The sequence below is a fragment of the Macaca nemestrina genome, chromosome 4, assembly GCF_043159975.1.
Source record: "Macaca nemestrina isolate mMacNem1 chromosome 4, mMacNem.hap1, whole genome shotgun sequence".
In the NCBI taxonomy this organism is placed as follows: Eukaryota; Metazoa; Chordata; class Mammalia; order Primates; family Cercopithecidae; genus Macaca; species Macaca nemestrina.
The window spans coordinates 177,410,706-177,433,060 of record NC_092128.1 but is presented as its reverse complement, the minus strand read 5'-3'; the positions used below and the strand labels follow the sequence as shown (position 1 = coordinate 177,433,060).

At 44.6% G+C, this 22,355-nt stretch overlaps 1 protein-coding gene across 2 annotated transcripts in view; it reads right to left on the bottom strand.

The window, feature by feature from the left end:
* Positions 1-7,067: 7,067 nt before the first annotated feature.
* LOC105472685 (potassium voltage-gated channel subfamily E regulatory subunit 2) overlaps positions 7,068-22,355 on the bottom strand; it is a 187,910-nt gene continuing 172,622 nt past the window's right edge. For both annotated transcript variants that reach the window (XM_011726167.3, XM_071095659.1), the window contains one exon: positions 7,068-7,620. In XM_011726167.3, the coding sequence (XP_011724469.1) occupies positions 7,207-7,620 (414 nt within the window). In that variant the 3' untranslated portion in view covers positions 7,068-7,206. The remainder of the gene's footprint in view (positions 7,621-22,355) is intronic.

The window sequence follows — 22,355 nt, the reverse complement described above, 5'->3', positions numbered from 1 at the left end:
TTCAAGATTATAATATCTTGAAAACAAGCTAGCGGTTGGCACAAGGTAGCCAAGTTTTCCCCATGACTTCTTCAAAGTCAGATAAGGTAGCGATAGGAATTTAAATCGTAGCTCTGTTTAACTGTAATGATGGTGGCTGAACATGCTCGTTACCTTCATGTGTAAATGGCCCACTTGTCTTTAAAGAGCAGCAGATTCTGACCTGCCCTAAAGAAATATGCTCCTAACATGCTATAACCTGTTGCTACAATTTTCACTTTGAGTATTTCTAATAATCTTAGTGAATAGCTATGTTGTATATTAAAATGTTAAAGGTCTTACAAATTTTATTTTTACAATTTCTGCTTTAATTGAGTTGTATACAGATATAGTAGATGAATCTGGCTGTTCCCTGAAAATTTTCTGAGACAAAACTGCATACCCAGTGAATTGATGTACGTAGAATATTGATTCCCAAAGTCAAGAACGAGAAATAGGTCCAACGATCTTACAGGAGGAAATGAATGAAAAACCATCCAGCGGTCTGGCCCTCTGGAAAACATGTGCTATGTGCACTAGCAGTGTGACCTTGGACAAGTCACTTGGCCTCTCTCAGCCTCAACTTGCCCGTCTGTAAATTCTCTTGCAGATTAGACTGTAAACACTAAGCACCATGGCCAACACATAGAAAGCACTGAATGTCAGCCATTCTTGTTATGTTAACTCTCTCTCCTTCCATGACTGGACACGCCAAGCTGAAGGATATAGGCTAGTGACATCCAGGGCAAAATGCAGTCATTCCAAGACAGCAGGGCAGGGAATAAAGATCAGTAGCCTGAGGACCAGGAGAACCGGAGATCTGAGCTCTACTCTTGGTGGCACCCATGGAGTGGCATATGACCTGGGGTAAGTCATTAACCCTCTGAACCAAAGTTTTAAAAAAATCAGAATCTAAAGAACAATTCTGCAGCTCTGGAATTCACAATTCACCATCCTCTCTGATATCACAGAACCTGACTGCTAAAATATACTGGCAGCTGCCTCAATTTCATACCTGGAGTGATAAAATTCAAACTCTTTAGGAAAGAAACATATTTAGAGTCAATCTGCAATAGCAGCAGAAGGGCTGTAGTGAGGTGGGAGTCAAGAGGGTGAACCACCCTGATCTGCCCTGCTCATTTCCACCCACTCCCTCTGAATTACCACTTTTCCCCACCTCCCTTCAATTACATGCCCAAGCCAGCCATGTTCATAGAGCCTTTGGCAAATGAGAAGAAAAAAGCTAAAAGTATCAGTAAGCTATTTGCTCTGCTGCCATATGTACACCTGATGCAATATTAGAAAACAGGCAGCTGGTATCTGAGGGTTGAACTGCAAAAGTCAACAAGGTGGGGACGTTTTTGAGGGGCATAAAATCTATGACGTGCGGGAAATTTTTAACTTTCCCTGGAACTATCCACGATCTTAGCTTAAAACACAAAAGTAACAAGTGGCTTAGATACAACTCCAAATATTTCTATTTCCTTCACTGCAAGAATACCCTGTCTGCCTTTGTCAGGTTTCTCTTAGAAACAAAAAAGCTATTCGCTTATTTTGATTAGACCAACTAAAGCAATATGGATAATGTGTCGTCCACAATCTATTAATACTTTTTCTTCTTGGCACACCTAACAAATTCAAGGATCAGTCTACTGCTTGCTGTCTCCTTCCAGTCACTAATCACGCTGCGCCCTCTGTCTGAACTTTCTGAAGCTGTTCTCATTCCCGGTCTCTACCCTTTTCACCCAACCCTTCATCCAGTCATAAGGAGGGGTAGGTCCAGGGAGGGGGCTGCCAGGTGAACCTTGGGCATGACTTGGCCCTCTACACGGGGGCCTTGACCTTCAAGAAGCCAGCCCTGCCCGATCTCAGCTGCCCAGACTCCACAACTCAACATTTCAGGGATCCGCCAAGAAGCGATGACAGGTGTCTGCGTCTCTCCCTGCTGGAAGTCCAGGCCCCAGAGTGCAACGTCGGTGCCTGTGCTCGCTGTGCAACCCTGGGCGAGTCGCTGAACCTCTCTGGGCCTCAGCTCCTCCTGGGTAACCCGGGGGCCAGTTCAGGGTCCTCTCCCCACCCCCTTCCCCCAACACTCAGGGAGAAACACTTGCCCTCCCCACCCACCCCCCCATCCCCCAAAGCGGAAGATGAGGGCCAGGGGCTGTCATCGCTTCCCCCACCATTCCAGAGGATTGCTCGTCCCCCTAGACCCGCCGGAGACCAACACCGTAGCCTTGAACCAATCATGGGCCCCGCCCGGGCCACGTGCCAGCCGGAACACGCTGCTCAGCGGGCTGACGGCGCCCGACGGCCGGGTCCAGCTGGGGCGCCCCGCTGTGGGTCCTGGCGGCCTTCACCTTCCGGATCCCCGCCCCGGCGCTACCGGGCGCCAGCCGACTTTTGTCTAGGAGGGAAAACTCGAGCGCAGGGCCGGCCGCGAGATCACAGCACCCCAAAGAGCTTTTGGAGTTTGGGTCACACCCTCCTAACCCGACGTCACACACTTACTGATCCCGGTGGCGGAGCCTCCCGCGCCAGGCCGCACACAAACCACGACTTCCACGGTCCTGCCGGGGAAAACTACACGTCCCGAAATGCACCACTCCGTGCGCAGGCGCAATGGGCCAGTGCAGCCGACCTGGGTGCCCTACTCCGTGCTCAGGCGCAGTGGGCCCGGGCAGCCGTCCTGGGGCGCGCCGCTCCGTGCGCAGGCGCAGTGAGCCCAGGCGGGCAGCCCTGGCCAGCAGCTCTCGGTCCTGTGGCTGGAGGCAGAAGTCGACGTAGGACCCGGTGGGGAGGCGCTGGGGTGTGGATCGGGTGCCTTTGTCAAAGCCTGACCGTGTGTTCTCGCTCTGAACTCAACTGAGCTGGAGGGTGGGTTGTCGCGGGACCCCTCCGCCTTCCGCTGTCTCGCATTACCTGGGTGTCTCCTCGCTGCTGTCTGCAGCCGAGGACACGTGGGTGCCCTTAAGAGGTTTCCAGACGCGGTGTTCGTCTTCTCTGACAAAGTGCATGCATTTTCCTTTGGGGTAACGGTATGGTGCCCCGGTACTAGGTTCCCACATTTCTTCAGTCAACATGCTTAGTAAACGCGTGCAGAGTTTGAGCCCACTCAGTGCTAGCGCCATGGGAGGGCACAAACTGGGCACCCAATACAAGGAACGAGAGGAATGTGCAGGGAGTTACCACCATGTGCTCTGCTCCCCTTCTAAGGATGAGGAAACTGAGGCCGGGGGGAGTAAGGTGGCTGGCAATAGAAAATGCGCGACTGGCAGTGGCAGAATTGACATTCGAACCCAGGCAGTGTAACTCCAAATCCCATCAGGACTCTTTGTGGTTATGTTAGAATGGTAGAGGGTGTGGAGGGAAGAAAAAACTGAGGGGTGGAGGGCTTGGTTCTGTTAAGGGAAGTGTTCCTGGAGAACGTTACAAAAATAGCTTTGTTCTAAGCAGTTCGTGGCTATTGCCTAACTCTCATAACAAGGCTGTAAGGGAGGTGCTATAATGAGAACCATTTCACAAATGAGGAAATGGAGACACAAAGAGATTAAAGTAATTTTTCCGTGGTTTTAAAGGCCGCAAGTACCAGAGCTGGGACTTGACCCTGGGTAATCTGGGTCTAGATTCTATCAAATCAGCCACTATCCTGGGCTCCTTTTGAAATAACATCTGAACTATGCTTTACGAAATAAGTGATATTCCGGTAATATGGAGCCAGTAGAACAGGCAGAAGGAACTTTAAAAGCAAATGGGGTAGGAAAAAACAGCAAGTTGTTTGAACTGACATTTTCAGTTGCTGGGTTGAAAGTGAAAAGCCCAGGTTGGGTGGGCGTGGATCCTAGAGTGTCAATCTTGGCAGATGGCTTCAACCACTAGAGACCCAACATGCTTGGAGAGATTCAGCATTTCTCATTCCCCAAAAGTGAAGTTGGCTGATAACCCTCTATGTTATCACCTGTACTTTCAGTGATGATAATAAAATGTACTTAATTAGGAAAACCTCGATTTTTTTTTTTTTTTTTTTGAGATGGAGTCTCACTCTGTCGCCCAGGCTAGAGTGCAGTGGTACAATCTCGGTTCATAGCAACTTCTACCTCCCAGGTTCAACCAATTCTCCTGCCTCAGCCTCCCGAGTAGCTGGGATTACAGGCACCCGCCAACACACCCAGCTAATTTTTGTATTTTTAGTAGAGATGGGGTTTCATCATGTTGGCCAGGCTGGTCTCAAACTCCTGACCTCAAGTGATCCTCCCACCTTGGCCTCCCGAAGTGCTGGGATTACAGGCATGAGCTACTGCACCCCGCCTGAAAAACCTCGATTTTGCTCTCCATGTGTTTACCTGTGTCAAAGGTAAAGAAAGCCAGTCACTAGTTAAAGCAGTAAGGATTGACTGAAATCATCAGCTATTGCCAGAGGGAAGAGGCCCAGCTCAACTTCCCTTTGTGCAAAGGTAACTGAGTGGGGATGGGGCTTGAGCAGAGTCAAGGAAGTGGAAATGCATAAAAAGTGGGAAGGGGTTGGTCAGTGTGATCTGTGTTTGTTAATTGGCTCATATCTAGAGGAGAAGCAAACTTCTGCCTATGATGGGGGGCAGTAAGTTAGAGCAAGGCACCCATCCAGCAAAGAGAGTTTGAATGTTTGCATTTCAAAGAGACAGTACAGTTCTGAATGGTAGAAGATTTGCATCTCAAAGGAGAGAGAAAGGATTTATAATTGAAACTTTCTAAAGTAACTGCTTTAAGAGAGGGATCAGGGGACTATCAGCCTGTCACCAGGTTTTGGTTGGAACAAATGGTAACTTCTTCAGGCGGCGTTCACTTTTCTCGGGCAGGCACTTTAGCTTTCAGCTCTTAGAACCTATGCTAGCGTTTAAGTCTCTTAGTGTGTGCGAAGGTGGGCAAAATCATTTGTGCCAAGAGTCTGTAGTTTTTATAGCGCACTGTTGGGCTGTAGTCAGGAAGAGGGCTCAGAGGAGCCTGAAAATTTGGTTAAGGAGAGGGTCTTTGTCACCTGATGGAAACCTCGGTTTTCTGTCTAGATGCAGAGCAGAGGGCTGGGATTTAAAGCCTGATGGCTGCTCTGGCCTCTCTGAGATGGATGTTTCTGGGTGGGACAGCATTTCTGGGTTTCTGATCTGAGGAGGGAGGTCACTCTTCCTACATCTGCTCTTGGAATATGGATAGTTTTCTCTAACACTGCACTCAATGCTTCAGGTGGCATAATTGCAAATCTGTTAGGAAGTAGATACCTTGTGTATATCTCACTCTGTAATTTTAAAGAGACAAACCTTGTGGTTAGAATAAGGAGTTCTATAAGCATTCTCTGAAGAAGAGCCTCTTTTTCTAAATTTTGTCCTAGCACCCTGAGGCTTGAGGCCTTGCCCATCATTGCTGTGCCTTGGCTGGGGTGTAGGGAGAAGAACAGGGTAGACTAGGAGGCATGAAGCTATGGGATGCTGAGGCCCCACATCTCTCTGCTGCCGTTGACCTGCTACTCTCCACTGCTCTGAGAGAGAAGATCTTGACCTGCGTTAGACATGTCCTCCTGTCCTTGTGCTGGCTGGCTGTGTCCCCTTTGCATTGATCTCTGTTAGGACCTTGTCATATTGTACTATGATGTTTAGCGTCTGTCGCCCAGGCTGGAGTGCAGTGGTACAATCTCCGCTCACTACAACCTTCCCTTCCCAGGTTCAAGCGATTCTCATGCCTCTGTCTCCCCAGTATCTGGGGTTACAGGCACCTGCCACCACACCCGGCTAATTTTTATATTTTTAGTGGAGACGGAGTTTCACCATGTTGGCCAGGCTGGTCCTGAACTCTTGACCTCAGGTGATCCGCCCACCTCGGCCTCCCAAAGTGCTGGGATTACAGACGTGAGCCCCCGAGCCCAGCCTTGTTCATCCTTATGCTCCTGGGGTCTAGGCCAGTGAACCAAGTAGGTCAATGTTGCCTGACCGAATTAGTGAATGAAATCGTCTCCTCTCAGTGGACTACAGTTTTTTCATCTGTAAGTGAAGTGGTCTCCGCCAACAGTAGAATGGTCAGCCCTGACATTCTATGATATCCTGCCCCACATGGTGTAAAATATTAAGTAGTTCCTGTCTAGGTCTTCAGAAGGTATCAGCAATTTAGACCCTTTCTGTATCCTTTAGTTTCTTAAACACAAATGCAAATAAGTAATTGTAAATAGAGGAAAACTAAATTGAGTTAAAAGAATACATTTATAAAGCAACAATTGTAACTTTTTTTTCTTAATGAGAACTTTTTAAGATTAGTTTTCTGCAAAACTTTAAATGTTAGTTTTAAAATGTGTTCTTGTTATGCTGGGTAGTTCTTAAATATTCGACTTCTCTGGTATGGATTGTTTGTCCTTTGAAATGTTTGTTCAGGTTTGAGACCAGCCTGGGCAACATAGTGAGACCCTGCCTTTACAAAAAAAGATACAAAAATTAGCTGGGTGTGGTGGCACATGTGCTTGTAGTCCCAGCTATTAGGGAGGCTGAGGTGGGAGGATCACTTGAGCCTGGGAGATTGAGGCTGCAGTGAGCTGAGATTGCACCACTGCACTCCAGCCTGGGTGACAGAGCGAGACCCTGTCTCAAAAGAGAAAGAAAAAAAGAGGAATGTTCGTTCTGTCTTAAGACTTCTAAATAGGTTAAAGGCCAGGAAAACAATAAATGTAAAGTAACCTTATGGTTTGCTTATTCATCTCTTCTGACTCCACACTCATGAATTAATGTTATAGATAAATGCTCCTATGTCTCTCTGGTAAGCAAGTGACAGCTTTTGAGCCTCAGCTTCTACATAATACATCTGGGTTATTTATAAATTGAATTTGTCACACACAAATGATGTTTCATGAGAAAGCAGATTCAGTGATTTGTAAATCTCTCCTTTCTATCCCCACGGCCACTGCCCAGACACTTTACTTCAAATTTGGCTTTATTTTCACCACTGACATTGATTAAAATGACATTTACTTGCCCAGAAAGCAAAAGAGGCCTTCAGCACAAACTATGGCTCCAACAAGCAAGCATCAATCACTGAGATTGAAATGTCATCTGTCTTTATTGGCCAACCACATAATCTCCATGAAAATTCTCAACAGAGAGCAAGGAACTCACTTTCTTCTAAGCAATGACAATTTGGATTAGCCTCGTGGCACTGGCATCTCTTCGTGTCTGGATGTCAGATGTTGGCTTGGTGCCTTTCTCCCTTATCGGGGGACATTTTGAACCCAGTCGCACCAGTATTCTCATGGATGGTGGCCTTTGATTCTTCTAGATTCAAGATTTGGCTCTTGTACTTTTCCTGCCAGTCCTCTACAATGTACTGGTGGTAGGGGTCATTGGAGTGTTCCTGTCTCTTGGATTTCACGGTGCTCACCAGGATGGCCACGATAATGAAAGAGAACATTCCAATAATCACCATGAGGTACAGGATGACATAGTAGAAGTTCTCAGCATCAACTTTGGCTTGGAGGGCCTCTTGCTCAGCTGTCGTGTTCCGGCGCCAATTGTCCATATAAGTAATAAAAATCCTTTGGAAGGCGTCTTCCAGCGTCTGTGTGAAATTGGATAAAGTAGACATGCTTCCCTCCTGCTGCAATTTAAATAATACAATAGGTGAACAAAGTTAAGAAAACAGATCTTTTCTGGATTTGGCTATGTAAAGGTGGGAGGGAGATGCCAGGGGAGAAGTAATAGTATTTCTTCATCACCTGGCTGGTGATTGAATGCATATTTTGTTAGTCTTTAAACTGATTGTATACATTTTCACTTTTTTTTTTTTACAATGCATGATTATTGTACAATAAAAATGTTAAAGGCAGACAAAATTATATATATACACTTTGATATCTACATATGCATGTAAATAAATGTATGTATACATATGAAAATGGAGAAAATATTAGAAGTACATAGATCAGAATGTTAACAGTGGGTGGTGTGCTTAAAGATATATTTTCTTCTTTATGCTTTTCTCATATTCCAAATTTTCATCAGCAATCTTGCATTACTTTTGTTTTTTAAAAAACTGGTAACCTCACCAAGGTGGGTGGATCACGAGGTCAGGAGATGGAGACTAGCCTGGCTAACATGGTGAAACTCCGTTTCTACTAAAAGTACAAAGGAAAAAGAAATTAGCCAGGAGTGCTGGCGGGTGCCTGTGGTCCCAGCTGCTCAGGAGGCTGAGGCAGGAGAATGGTGTGAACGCGGGAGGCAGAGCTTGCAGTGAGCTTGCAGAGCTTACCAATCTTTGTAACCTCCTCATTTAGTTTCCAGCTAGTTGTCCCTTCTGAGAATACTTCCCTGGCTTTACTCTAAATCTCTTCCCACCACCAGCACCGTTTTCCTCCAACAGCATCTCCTTTTTCTTCAAAAGCACACGTCACATATGCAGTAACTAAATGTGTGTGTATATATTTATATTACTTTTGTTTAAAAAAGATTGGTAACCTCACAACAGCTAGAATCATGCCATATTTATAACAAGCACTCAACAAATGTTAGTTAAATGGAGCAATTATTCATTTATATTCTCTGTTTTCAGAGAATTATGTACGTGAGCTTTTTTATACATCTCTGTTTTTAGAGAATTGTGGGGCTTTAGACATCAAGGCAAACGATTGCAAGGCAAAAGATTTTATTTTATTTTATTATTTTATTTTATTTTTCTTTTGAGACAGAGTCTTGCTCTGTCACCCAGGCTGGAGTGCAGTGGCATGATCTCAGCTCACTGCAACCTCTGCCTCCCAGGTTCAAGTGATTCTCCTGTCTCAGCCTCTCAAGTAGCTGGGACTGCAGGCACTTGCCACCATGCCCAGCTAATTTTTTGTATTTTTAGTAGTGATGGGATTTCACCATGTTAGCCAGAATGGTCTCGATCTCCTGACCTCGTGATCCACCTACCTTGGCCTCCCAAAGTGCTGGGATTACAGGTGTGAGCCACCGCGCCCAGCCAAGTTTTTTTGTACATACATATATATGGTGTGTGTGTGTGTGTGTGTGTGTGTGTGTGTGTGTGTGTGTGTGTGATTATTGGTTTAGGGTCTCATCTTTCCAACTCGGCTTTCATGTCTGCCAACTTTGTCTAGCTCGGTATAGCAGATTTCTGACACATAGAAGGCACTCAGTGGACATTTGATGCATGAATTAAAGTACCAGGTACTATGCTAGGCGATGAAACTTCAGAGATGACAGGAACTCTGTGAAAGGCTCGGTTGAATGGGAGAGACCAAATTAAAGACGATGCAATGTGCAAAGAGTTGTAACAGGTATGGACAGAAAGATAAGGGGGCTCAGAAAATGGAGCTGAACACGGCTCACAGATGGGGCAAGTGGGTTTCAACGCAGCTGGAAGGAGCACAGGCAGGAGGTAAACCTGTCACTGGCCACTAGTAAAAGCCCCAACATCCCAGCAGTGGGTTTGCTGCTGTTCTAAAGACCTGCCGTCTCTAGCATGCGACTTTTCTTTCCTTCACGAAAAGACAAGTTTCAGATCTCCCCATCTGGGAAAGGAATTTCAATAAACTGAATAAACAAACCTATTAATCAAATAAACTTGCAGGCATTTCCCCCACAGAACATCCCTCCCCAGGATCTTCCTCATTGAGAATTACCGTCACCAAGATAATATACTCTTCTCTGTCTGATGTTTTAAGTTCTATTACTTAGAGAGCTCTCAGATCTTTCTCTCCCTCTTCTGGTCACACAGACTAGTGGGCTAGAAGGAAACTTAACAAATATAGATAAGATTGTCCCAGGGGATATACCAAGCACATTTCCTAAGCAATGTAACAGACATGTGCTTTTTCCCCTTTTCAATGATATAGTCTGCTGTGAAAGTTAGCTGAGCCGGCTTTAATCCACTCAAGACTTTGCCAGTGGCTCTTTTACCCTTTTATTTTCATTTTATTTTTTATTAACTCTTTTTTAAAATAAAAAAGTAGTGATGAGGTCTCACTATGTTGTCAAACTCCCAGCCTCAAGTGATCCCCCTGCCTCAGCCTCCCAAGGTGCTGGGATTACAGGTTTGAGTCACCGTGCCACGCCTTTTTTTTAAGAGACAGGGTCTGGTTCTGTGGGTATAGTTCTTTTTCTCTCGTAGGAACCCCGCCAGCTGTTACCAATCCACAGTACTTCCCCTGACCTCCCCAGGTCTAGGCAAAGGCCCTTTTTCTGTGCCCCTTCTGCAAACGACCATGTTGGTTTTGTTTTCGTTTTTCAATTACCCATGTATTGTGTGTTTATTCATGTGATCCTCAAAACCACTCTATAAACTCCTACCTTCAGGATATTTATTGAGATTAAGTAACTGAGTCCCGATGACAGGAGAGCTTGAGCCCCTGGAAGGCAGGGATTGCTTTACTCATCTCTGAATCCCAGGACCGTACGCAGCGATGGGTACGTAGCAAATCTTTACTAAAAGTTTGTTGAATGAATGTATGAATGAATGACAGTTCCTCTCTCTGTGGAATTCAATTCGAAACTACCAGAACAGTGATTCTTGATTTATTCTTAAGGGGTGTGGGAATTGGGGGTGGGGGAGGAGCGGTGCCAAAGATCCCTCGAAAAGTAAAATAAAATGATGTGACTTTATTTTTCCCCAAGAAAGTATACATATGCACATAGGAAACTCTACATTCAATTTCAGGGGACTCCTGGGCCCCCTAAGGCCCATCCAAGAATCTCTGCCACAAAAGGTCTTTGAGATGAGGGACTTCAGTGCTGGATTCCACTGGAGTCATTTGGGTTTGTTTCCAGGTGCAGGCATGGCAGCGTTCACCAGCCTTTTAGAGCTAACTGGCCCCAACTGCCCGTTATTTGTTCAAGCCTTCTAATGTGAACAAAGGCCCCATTGCTAAGCAGGTCAGGAGGTGCTTTTTGATAAGACTTAATCACAGGGATGAAAGGGCCTATGGGGATTAAATACCTGAGTGCTGACCCCTGGCCAGGCCAAATAAACAGAATCCAAAAGGGATTTGGCTTTTGCATACGGATGCATGAGATGTGGCTGAGTGGCCCACGCCTGCTCCATGACCACAGGGAAGAAACAAATCACAGTGTGTGAAAACAGTTCCATTGAAGGACATTATACCAAGACATTCAAATTATAAGTGGGTTGATTTCAATTTTTTATTCCCAGAATTACTGTTTAACTGATAGACATCAACCATATTTGGAGGCGCAGTGGTTCACACCTGTAATCCCAGCACTTCAGGAGGCTGAGGCGGGAGGATCGCTTGAATCCAGGAGTTTGAGATCAGCCTGGACAACACAGTGAGATACCACTTCTACAAAAAATAAAAAATTAGCTGGATGTGGTGGCACACTCCTATAGTCCCAGCTACTCAGGAGGCTGAGGTGGGAGGATAGCTTGAACCTGGGAGGTCAAGGCTGCAGTGAGCCATGATCACACCACTGCACTCAGCAGTGACAGTGAGACTCTGTCTCAAAAATCAAAACAAAACAAGCCATATTTGGTATACATACTTATCCTACCCCTAAGTAGAGTATCATAATAGGCATTTACTTTAGTAATGGTAAGACAGCTATTATTTATGTTCTCTGGAATTATATGAAATGGCCATTTATATACAAGTTAGAAATGGTCAAATATGGGCAATTAATGTATATCAACCTAGGAGGACCTCCATTTCCAGTGAATGCTTCTTGCTGAGTCCTAGCACAGGCTGGGCCCTGGAGATCATTTAGGCTGGTTTGCTCTCTGATAGGTGGAATAACTATAGCCTAGAGAGCTTAAGTCACCTGTCCAAGATCACAGGCCTCTCAAGTTGGCTGCAGTGCCTGGACTAGAACTCACATCACCCAAACCAGGGGCCAGCACTGACTGTCCTAGCAGAGGTCACACATTCCAATAACTCTGTTTTCATTGCTGTGACCAGTTGGCTCAACTGGATACAAGACATAAGATCAAGACCACGGTTTGAGCTTACACATGTCATTAGTGGTGCCCTGTCTCTAGGCTACAGAATGATCCCCTAATTCCAGCCACTCCTGTCACGAATGTGTGTTATTCATGACAAGGGCAATCAGGACACTATTAGGAAAGTAACATTCATTTGACCCCAAAGTCCAAAGTTTTCTTTTCTTTTTTTTTTTTTGAGATGGAGTCTTGATGTGTCGCCCAGGCTGGAGTGCAGTGGCACGATCTGGTCTCACTGCAAGCTCCACCTCCCGGGTTCATTCTCCTGCCTCAACTTCCCAAGTAGCTGGGACTACAGGCGCCAGCCAACACGCCTGGCTAATTTTTTTGTATTTTTAGTAGAGATGGGTTTCACCATGTCAGCCAGGCTGGTTTCGATCTCCTGACCTCAGGTGATCCGCCCACCTTGGCCTCCCAAAGTGCTGGGATCACAGGCGTGAGCCACTGCGCCTGGCCCCAAAGTTTTCTTTTCTTGAAACATGGTAGATCGCTCGCATCACCCGGGCCTACAAAAGGCAGCAAAGTCTTTCATTTTCGTATTAAGAAGAGAAAACGATATGATTACCTGCATTTACCATGAATCCTCCATTTAAAAAAACTCTCAAAATTTTCGTTCTAAGGCAATTAACAAAGACATGAGTACGGAAAACACAAGAAACAAAGAAGGAAGAGTGGATGAGGAGCCAGGTCATATACCAGGAAAATAATTCCTTTTATCATTTTCTGGAAAAGGCAAATAGATAACTTTGTTACTTAATTCCTCAAAACATAAAGAGCGCATGCTAAGACTTACCTATGCAGTGTGTGGGCAGGATGAAATTTCTTTCCAAAGCCAGGCTGTTCTGAACCTTCTTGCTGGTGTCAGCGAGCTCTCTTGTGGGTTGCACACAAGCCTCAGCCTGCTGGGCACCTTCGCCTTACGACCATCTAAGCCCTTGCAACTGCAGTCTGCAATCCTAGGCTTTTATGAACCCACATGTTTAATCTAATCGTATGTGGAAAGTTAAATACTAACTGGCAGCTGGAATTCACCTTGGTGCCTCATGGAGGGGGTGCCTCAGGGACTCTGGCTTTGGGCAGAGTGGCACAAGTCCTTGCTCTGGGACCCTTCCTGCCAGCTCCAGCCAGGGAAGGACCTGGGCACAGTGAGCATCTCTCCCCAGAAGAAGTCTTCCTCTTAGGGTAGGCTTGGGGGACAACAGCATTCCCTGCCAGAACACGTGGGAAGGGCCGGGTGTGGTGGCTCATGCCTGTAATCCCAGCACTTTGGGAGGCTGAGGCGGGAGAAGAACCTGAGATCAGGAGTTCGAGACCAGCCTTGCCAACATGGTGAAACCTCATCTCTACTTAAAAAATGCTACTCTGTCCCTGCTACTCTGGAGGCTGAGGCAGGAGAATCACTTGAACCCAGAAGGCAGAGGTTGCAGTGAGCTGAGATCACACCATGGCACTACAGCCTGTGTGACAGAGTGACACTCTGTCTCAAAAAAAAAAAAAGAGGAAGGAGAAGGAGAAAGAAGAAAGGAGGAAGAAGAAGAAGAAGAAGAAGAAGAAGAAGAAGAAGAAGAAGAAGAAGAAGAAGAAGAAGAAGAAGAAGAAGAAAGAAGAAAGGAGAAAGGAGAAAGGAGAAAGGAGGAAGGAGGAAGGAGGAAGGAGGAAGGAGGAAGGAGGAAGGAGGAAGGAGGAGGACGAGGAGGAGGAGGAGGAGAAGGACAGGGCCCCAGGGAGAGGAGTCGAGAACAGCCATCTCTGGGTGGTTGGTGTGGGTTGAGGAGGTCAGTATAATTCCAGGCAAGTGCCATGTTCTGAAGGTACTAAATACGCTAAATTCTGTGTAAATACTCCTCCATGGGACCATTTCCAAATGACTTTATAACAACATTGTTGTCTTGTAAAAGAGAAACGAGCCGCAAGGGTACTAAAGTACTACATGGAGGAGACGGAAGTAAGTCCAACAAAGAGGTTTTGAGGTTTTCGTTTTTGTTTGCTGTTGTTGTCGTTGTTTTGAAACAGAGTCTTACTCTGTCTCACTCTGTCACCCAGGCTAGAGTGCAGTGGCACCATCACAGCTCACTGCAGCTTTGAACTCTTGGGCTTGAGGGATCCTCCTGCCTCAGCCTCCCAAGTAATGGGACTACAAGTGTGTACTACACCTGGCTAATTTTTATTTTTTGTAGAAATAGGGCCTTGCTCTCTTGCCCAGGCTAGTCTCAAACTCTTGACCACAAGGGATCCTCCAGCCTCAGCCTCCTAAGGCACTGGGATTACAGGTGTGAGCCATGGTGCCTGGCCCCCAGCAAAGTATTTAAAGACCTAGCAAGAGCTAAGCAGACTCTATTTACCAAAAGATCCTTTACTATCATGGATTTGGGAGAACTGAGTCTTTATATTGGCTGTCATTTAGGAGTGCTAATGATTAACCTCAGGTAACCATTGCCACAACCCGATGTAGAAGGTACTATGAACTTAGCCAAGGGAATCAGGGCACAAGAGGTCCGATGACATGGAGATGAAGCCATTTGGATTTGAATCCAATTTAAATGGCAGCCATGGAAGTTACATTCACTCACTCAAAATCACTTCAAGGTCATGTGGGTGGTCATTACTCTGTAACTTGTCTCATGGTTTTGTAAGAGGAAGGTTCCCTTTGTTTTAAAATTGGAGTTTCATATTAAATGGTGCTCTGAACCATGTGGCTTGAAGCACACTGGGTGGCAAGAGGAAGATGGCTAAGATTTAAAATGATCTACAAATTATTGCAGAGTTAGCGTTATTACGTGTATTTTAAAGAAATAGAAGGATCCCTTTAACTCCGCACAAGCTTCTCATTAACACCATTTGTCCTCATGAGTTGCCTTCACTGAACAAGATAGGCAAACTCAGCCAGGAGGAACACTTGGATGGTGCAACTCAGTTCACCATGCCTCTGCAGAAACGGAAGCAAAACGTTCTAGTAAGAATTCCGCTAGGAGACGGTGCCACCTGCTGGTGGGAACAGGGAACTGAGGTCAATCTTCTAACTCAGGCCTTGTGGTTTAACTTCACTCTTGAATTCCCCAGTGCCCAGGAGAGGAGAATCAAAGCAGCGTGTTTGACTACGCGCTGGTAATTACAGGCATGTAATTATAAATATATTTATTTCCCATAAGGAGAATATTTTTAAAAATCTTTGTTTTTTTCATACGAAATGTGATGTTCCCTTAAAAATGAATTAAAATAAAATTAAATTGTATGAATGAAATAAAAAGTAACTTATCTTCCCAGAAATCAATTTTAAGGGACAGCTCTGCTGTTTTGCTTGAATGAGTTCTCCCAGCGTGGAGCAGTCTTTGACCTCACATGGCACGTACTATCATGTTAACAACGTGTGGGTGATCACGAGAAACAGAAATACAATCTGTAAATTGAAATGCAACAAAATTCATTTCTTGTTTTAATAAAAGCAAATGTAGAATGTTTTACCCATTCAATGAAAAACTAAGTGGGAAAAACATTTTAAGAAAAAATTTTTAAACAGAAATCACTGGCCGGGCATAGTGGCTGATGCTTGTAATCCCAGCACTTTGGGAGGCTGAGGTGGGTGGATTACCGGAAGTCAGGAGTTCGAGACCAGCCTGGCAAAAATGGTGAACCCTCGTCTCTATTAAAAATACAAAAATTAGCTGGGCCTGGTGGCAGGCGTCTGTAATCCCAGCTACTTGGGAGGCTGAGGCAGGAGAATCACTTGAACCCGGGGGGCGGAGGTTGCAGTAAGCTGAGATCATGCCATTGCACTCCAGCCTGGGCAACAGAGCAAGACTCTGTCTAAAACAAACAACAACCAGAAATCACCAAATAAGGTGGTAGAAATATATCTGCTGTGGCATAAGTGTTTGTGTCCCCCCAAAATTCATATAGGGAAATCCTAACTCCCAATGTGATATTACTAAAAGGTAGGACTTTTGGGAAGTGGTTAGGCCAAGAGGATGGAGACCCGGTGAATGTGAGTAATGCCCTTTTAAAAGAGGCTGCAGGGAAGTTTGCTTCTCCTTCCATCATGTGAGGTCACAGCTAGAAAGCGCCGTCTATGAACCAAAGAGGGAGACCTCACCAGACACCGCCTCTGCCAGTGCCTCGATCTTGGACTTCCCAGCCTCCAAACTGTGAGCAATACCTTTTTGTTGTTTATAAGTCATCCAGTTTATAATTTTTACTATGACTGCCCTAATGACTAAGATAATATCCAAATATATCTATAATCACAATATCCTTAAATAAAATAAGCACCTATTAAAAGAAGTATTATTAAATTAAATAACAAAATAAAATCTAGCTATATGCTCTTAAAAGATAAACATCTAGGCCTGGGGCGGTGGCTCACTCCTATAATCCCAGCACTTTGGGAAGCTGAGACAAGAGTTCGAGACCAGCCTGGCCAACATGGTGAAACCTCATCTCTACTAAAAATATAAAAATCAGCCAGGCATGGTGGCACACCCAGCTACTTGGAAGGCTGAGGCATAAGAATCACTTGAACCTGGGAGGCAGAGGTTGCAGTGAGCCAAGATCACGAACTGCTGCACTCCAGCCTGGGTGAAACAGCGAGACTCTCTCTCAAAAAATAAAATACAAAATAAAGCACATCCAAAAGAAAAGCAAATGAAAACTTGAAAATAAAGTGATGAAAAAACATACCAAGCTAAGGCTAAAATGCAGAAATCTAAGAAAAAGTGAAATTTCAGGTGATCCATAGGATATGAAATATCACTATAATTTAATAAAAGAAACAACCTGCGAGGAAGATAGTAAAATCATGGGCTTATACGTAGACTCAAAATATCCAAAGCAAAACAGGCAGGTTTACAAGAAATTGAGGCATCCACAATGGTAGGAATTAGGTTTCAGAAACTGATACATTTTTTTAAAAAGCAAACATATAGAATATTTGAGTAATAGAATTAATTACCTTTATAAAATGAATAGATAGAGACAACCCACACCTAACCAATAAATGATGTGCATTCTTTACAAGTGTCCATAAAACGGTTTTAAAAACTCACCATGTGCTGGGTCCAAAAGAAGTCCAACCACATTTTTAAATATCAGCTTTATATAGACTGGGTTCTATTACCACAATGCTGTTAAATTATCAATCAACAAAAATATAGTCTGTACACCTTAATATATCTGAAAACCAAAAAATAAGTGCATCACACTTAACATATGGATAAAGAGGAAAACACACAAATAATACGATACCAAATTACAAAGGAACTGCAATATATATGAAAACTTCTGGGATGTAGACAATGTGAACATTAGAGGCAAATTTATACAGTAAATGAATTCATTAAAAGGAAAAGAGGCTGGGCATGGTGGCTCATACCTGTAATCAGCCAGGTATGATTACCTGCTTGAAACTCTCCACTGGGTTCCTTTCACCTTGAAGATAAAATCCAGACTGCTTAGTGCAGCTGGCCAGGCCATGGGAAAGCTGGCCGCTGGTCCTTTCTGCGAGCTCACTTTCTTCTCACATAGTCTCATCCTGCTTCTCTGCTTTTTGTTTTGTTTTTGTCTTTGGATCTGTATTAGCTTCCCATTGCTGTTATAACAAATGCCCACAAACTTAAGTGACTTAAACAACACATATTTATAATATTATCTTAAAGTTCTGGGGTTAGAAGTCCAAAGTGGATTTCACTGGGCTAACATCAAGATGGCAGCAGAGTTTCTTTTGGATGCTCTGGGGGTTGAGGCTGGGGGGTGGTGTGAATCCATTTCTTTACCTTTTGCAGCTTCCAGAGGCCACCTACATTCTTTGGCTCTTGGCCCTCTCCGTGGCATCCTGGCATCCCTCCAGCCTCTGCTTGCTTGCCTGCTTGCTTGCTCTTTCTTTCTTTCTTTCTCTCTCTCTCTCTCTCTCTCTCTCTTTCTTTCTTTCTTTCTTTCTTTCTTTCTTTCTTTCTTTCTTTTTCTTTCTTTCTTTCTTTTCTTTTCTTTCTTTCTTTTTCTTTCTCTTTCTTTCTTCCTTCCTTCCTTTCTTCTCCTTCTTTTTCTTTCTTTCTTTCTCTCTCTCTTTCCCTCTCTCTCTCCCTTCCTTCCTTCCTTCCTTTCTTTTTCTTTCCTCTTTCTTTTTTTTTTTTCAGAGTCTCATTCTGTCACCCAGGCTGGAGTGCAGTGGCACAATCTCAACTAACTACAACCTCCACTTCCTGGGTTCAAGTGATCCTCCTGCCTCAGCCTCCCTAGTAGCTTGGAACTACAGGTGCCCGCCACCATGCCAGGCTAATTTTTGTGTATTTTTAGTAGAGATGGGGTTTCACTATGTTGGCCAGGCTGGTCTCAAACTCCTGACCTCAAATGATCTGCCTGCCTCAACCTCCCAAAACACTGGGATTCCAGGCGTGAGCCACCGCACCCGGCCCAGCCTCTTCTTTTGCGATCACATCTTCTCCCACTCTCTGAGCCCCCTGCCTGCTTCTTATAAGGAGCCTCGTGATTGCATTTGTCCCACCTGGATAATCCGAGATCATCTTCCCATCTCAAGATCCTTAACTTAATAATCACACTTGCAAAGTCCATTTTACCAGGTAAGGTAACATATTCACAGCTTCCAGAGATTCGGACAGGGACCTCTTCATGGTGCAGTTATACAGACTGCCTCAGCACCTTTGCATACGCTACTCTCTCTGCCTCTTAATGCTTTTCCCCCTGATCTTGGCACAGCTTCTTCCTTTTTCACATCAAATGATACCTCCTCAGACAGGCTTTCTCCTGCCTGTGCAATATACAATACTGACTCCCACACTGTCATCGGCTACCCCGTTTTATTTTCCTGATAGCGCTTTTTATTATTTAAATTGTGTGGGGATGCCACGGCAGGGCAGGGCTTAATCCAGGCAGTAGCAGTCACTTAGTCTATAGTTTGAATGGAGCCTGTGCATAGCCTCACAGCTGTGCATGGCGTCTTTGAATTATGAAGTTATCCTGTTTTACTGATTGTTTTTTTCTTTCCTGTCTCTAACAGAACTTGAGCTCCATGACAACAGGGACCTTACCTGTATTGCTCATTCTGTGTCTGGCTGGAAAAAAGCTCTCACTGTATCCCAAAAGAATGGTGATAATTCTAGATTCTGGCTGTGATGAAATAAACAATGCCACTGATTTACAAGGTACCAAGATTATCATTCCAATGAAGAATATTCTGGAAAAGAAACTTTTCACCTTTTCAAAACCATGAACAATACGTGACGTTTCTAGTGGAGCTCACGGAATAGGAAGCTTTCCTTGATGCTCTTGATGTGAGCACAGTGGTTTTGTGAAAAGCTGGAAATGGCGGCCTTGAGAATCTCTGGTAATTTCATTTAGCTGTGCACTGAGCTTCTACTTTCTCTATGCCTGGTTCAGAATATTAGAAGAGATGGCAATGATTCTGGAGTGGATTACACCACTTGACTGAGGAACCACTGGAATTTTCTTCTTCTCTAAGCTACACACAAGCATGACCACTTCCAATGAACAGGCTTCACCAAGAACTCTCCAAACATGTGGGGTTTCTTGAGTTTGTCAACGAAACAAGCAACTTTGTAGGATGCTTCTGAAATGCTGCTGCTGTGATAGGGCTAACCACATTTTGATAAAGTTTATTCTCTTCTGATGGAGCCTTCACCCAAGGGACTTTCCCAGCCTTGCTGGCTTCATGCTTCTGGGATTGAGAAGCTTGTCACCAAGCATCAACAGGCCTATTTTGCAACAGAAAGCCAGAGAACGCCTCAGCTTCCTTGTGTTCTATTTGCCGTGACATTACTCAACTTCAGCAAGACCCAAAGTTAACAAAGACAGCTGGCATAAGCCTAATGGCAGGGTATGTTCTGTGATTTGTTAGTGGAAAATGAATGTAACACAGAGATCATGTGCGCTGTGAGGCCCCCTGTAGCCTCCAGCACCCTTTCTTCCTGGAGCATGAATCTGGAGGGAAATGGTGCCGTATTCAGTTTGTTTTACGAAGGTTATTTTCAAAGAGGAAGATGATCAAAACAAACAGAAAAGAACCCCCAGCGTGCAGGCCACAGGTGTGTGGGGGTTGAAACTGGATGGGAAGGAGAGGGGGAAGTCTCGAATTCAAGGGGGCTTCATTTTTCCCAGGAACTATAAAAGACCAATGGGCTCTTGTAGGAAGAAAGGAGATCAGCACAGGTGGGAGCAGAGAAAGGGCTCTCACAGCAAACTTTGCCGGCTTTCCAATTTTTCTGTAGATCAGGCCCCTTTTGGTTCTCTGCTTAGAACCATCAAGCTTCCTCTTCAGGCATCCAGCGCAGCCCTTTCCATATATGTGGTGGTTTTTTGTTTTGTTTTAATAGAGAAAAATGTTTATAAGCATTGTACACATTGTACACTGGAAATCTGCCAAGAGAGTAGGTTTTAGGTGCTCTTACCACACATACCCCCCACCACACACACACACAAGAACAAGGACACGTTAATGGTGCATGTAATATGTTAACGGTGTGTTAATTTGCTTGTCTGTGGTAATCACTCCATATATGTACGTCAAAACATCTTGTTGCATATAATAAATGCAGACAATAAAAAAAGAAAATCTTGGCTGGGTGTGATGGCTCTTGCCTGTAATCCCAGCATTTTGGGAGGCCAAGGAGGGAGGATCACAGGCCAGGAGTTTGAGACCAGACTGGGTAACATAGCAAGACCCCATCTCTACAAGAAAATTTTAAAAAGAAAATCTTTAAAAAGTTAAAAGAGAAATATTGAAGAACAGTGAAAACATGTGTGATAGAAATTATTTTAGTTCTATTTTAAAACTTTTATTTGTTTGTAAATAAAAATACTTGATGTTTACATTCCATCTTTATTAAATGTTGTATCTTTTTCTGACAGATGTGTATGTATTAGTTCACTTTTACATTGCTATAAAGACATACCCGAGACTGGGTAATTTATAAAGAAAACAGGCTAAACCTCTTAAACTTTGGCTCATGGTTCTGCAGGCTGTACAGGAAGCATGATGCTGGCATCTGCTCAGCTTCTGGGGAGGCCTCAGGAAACTTACAATCATGGCGGAAGACAAAGGGGGAGCCAACACTTCTCATGGCCAGAGCAAAAGGAAGAGGTGGGGGGGAGGCGGTGCCACACTTTTTTTTAAAAAATATTTTAAGTTCTAGGGTACATGTGCACAACGTGCAGGTTTGTTACATATGTATACATGTGCCATATTGGTGTGCTGCACCCATTAACTCATCATTTACATTAGGTATATCTCCTAATGCTATCCCTCCCCTCCCCGCTCCCACAAAAAGAACCAGCTCTCATGAGAGCTCTCACTATCACGAGAACAGCACCAAGGGGATGATGGTGCTAAACTATTCATGAGAAATCCACCCCCATGATCCAATCACCTCTCACCAGGCCCCACCTCCAACATTAGGGATCACAATTCGACATGTGATTTGTTGGGGACAGAGATCCAAACCATAAAGACATATTTTTTGACAACATCTCCTTATTGTCACAGCCCTTTATTTGGGCAGATTTTGAAGTGGGTTTTCCCTGGAACTTTTGTTTCTAATTCAAAGACAGAAACCCAAGATGGAGAGTGTTCAGGGCAGGAAAAGCACCCCCAGCTTCTCCCTGGGAACACACACCCCTCACCATGAATTCCCACCTTCTGCTTTCCCGATGCTCTCAGGTTTGGACTCAACGGGGGATGTCCGCCAAAGTCAAGCACCTTCTCCCTTAAGAAATCTTTTCAAAGGATTCCATGTCCTTGAAAATTTAGAACAAACCCATGGTTCCTTGCCTTGTCTTAAAGGAAACTCATCTCCAGGCCTCTCTGGGATTGGCTGAAATCCCAGAAAGCCACCCAAAGTGGGGTGGCTTTCAGAATTTGCTTCCAATTAGCAACCTCACGGAGATAGCACAGCTTGACTGAGTATTCAGAAAGGGCATGGCCCAGGAGAGCCTGCTGTCCACATCTGGAGAACCCCTGCCAACCACAGTCTCGTTTATTCTCTTTCAAGCCTCACTAGACAGCGTGTTTACCATAGGGGTCCCTTTTGCTAGGGCCAGAGAAAGAAAAATCTAAATCCCAGGCTGTGGTGTTCAAAATGGCCACACTGTGTCCCCACTGTGCTGCCGAGTGTGCCTGGTTCCTAAGCAGCAGCAAAGTCCAGAGGTGCCACCTCTGCAGTGACAATGAAAACCAGCCTCACATGCTCTGGGCAGGTGGTGCTCCCTCCGCTGCCTGCAGCGGCTGCCAACAGCCCAGAGAAAGGCTTTGGAATTTGCTTTTCTTTTTTTCCAATTTTTTTTTCAAATTTTAGAGAACGCAGGATACAACCATTTTGTACATTTCTCTCTTTTTAAGTTATTTTTTCAAAGAATTATAGATTCAC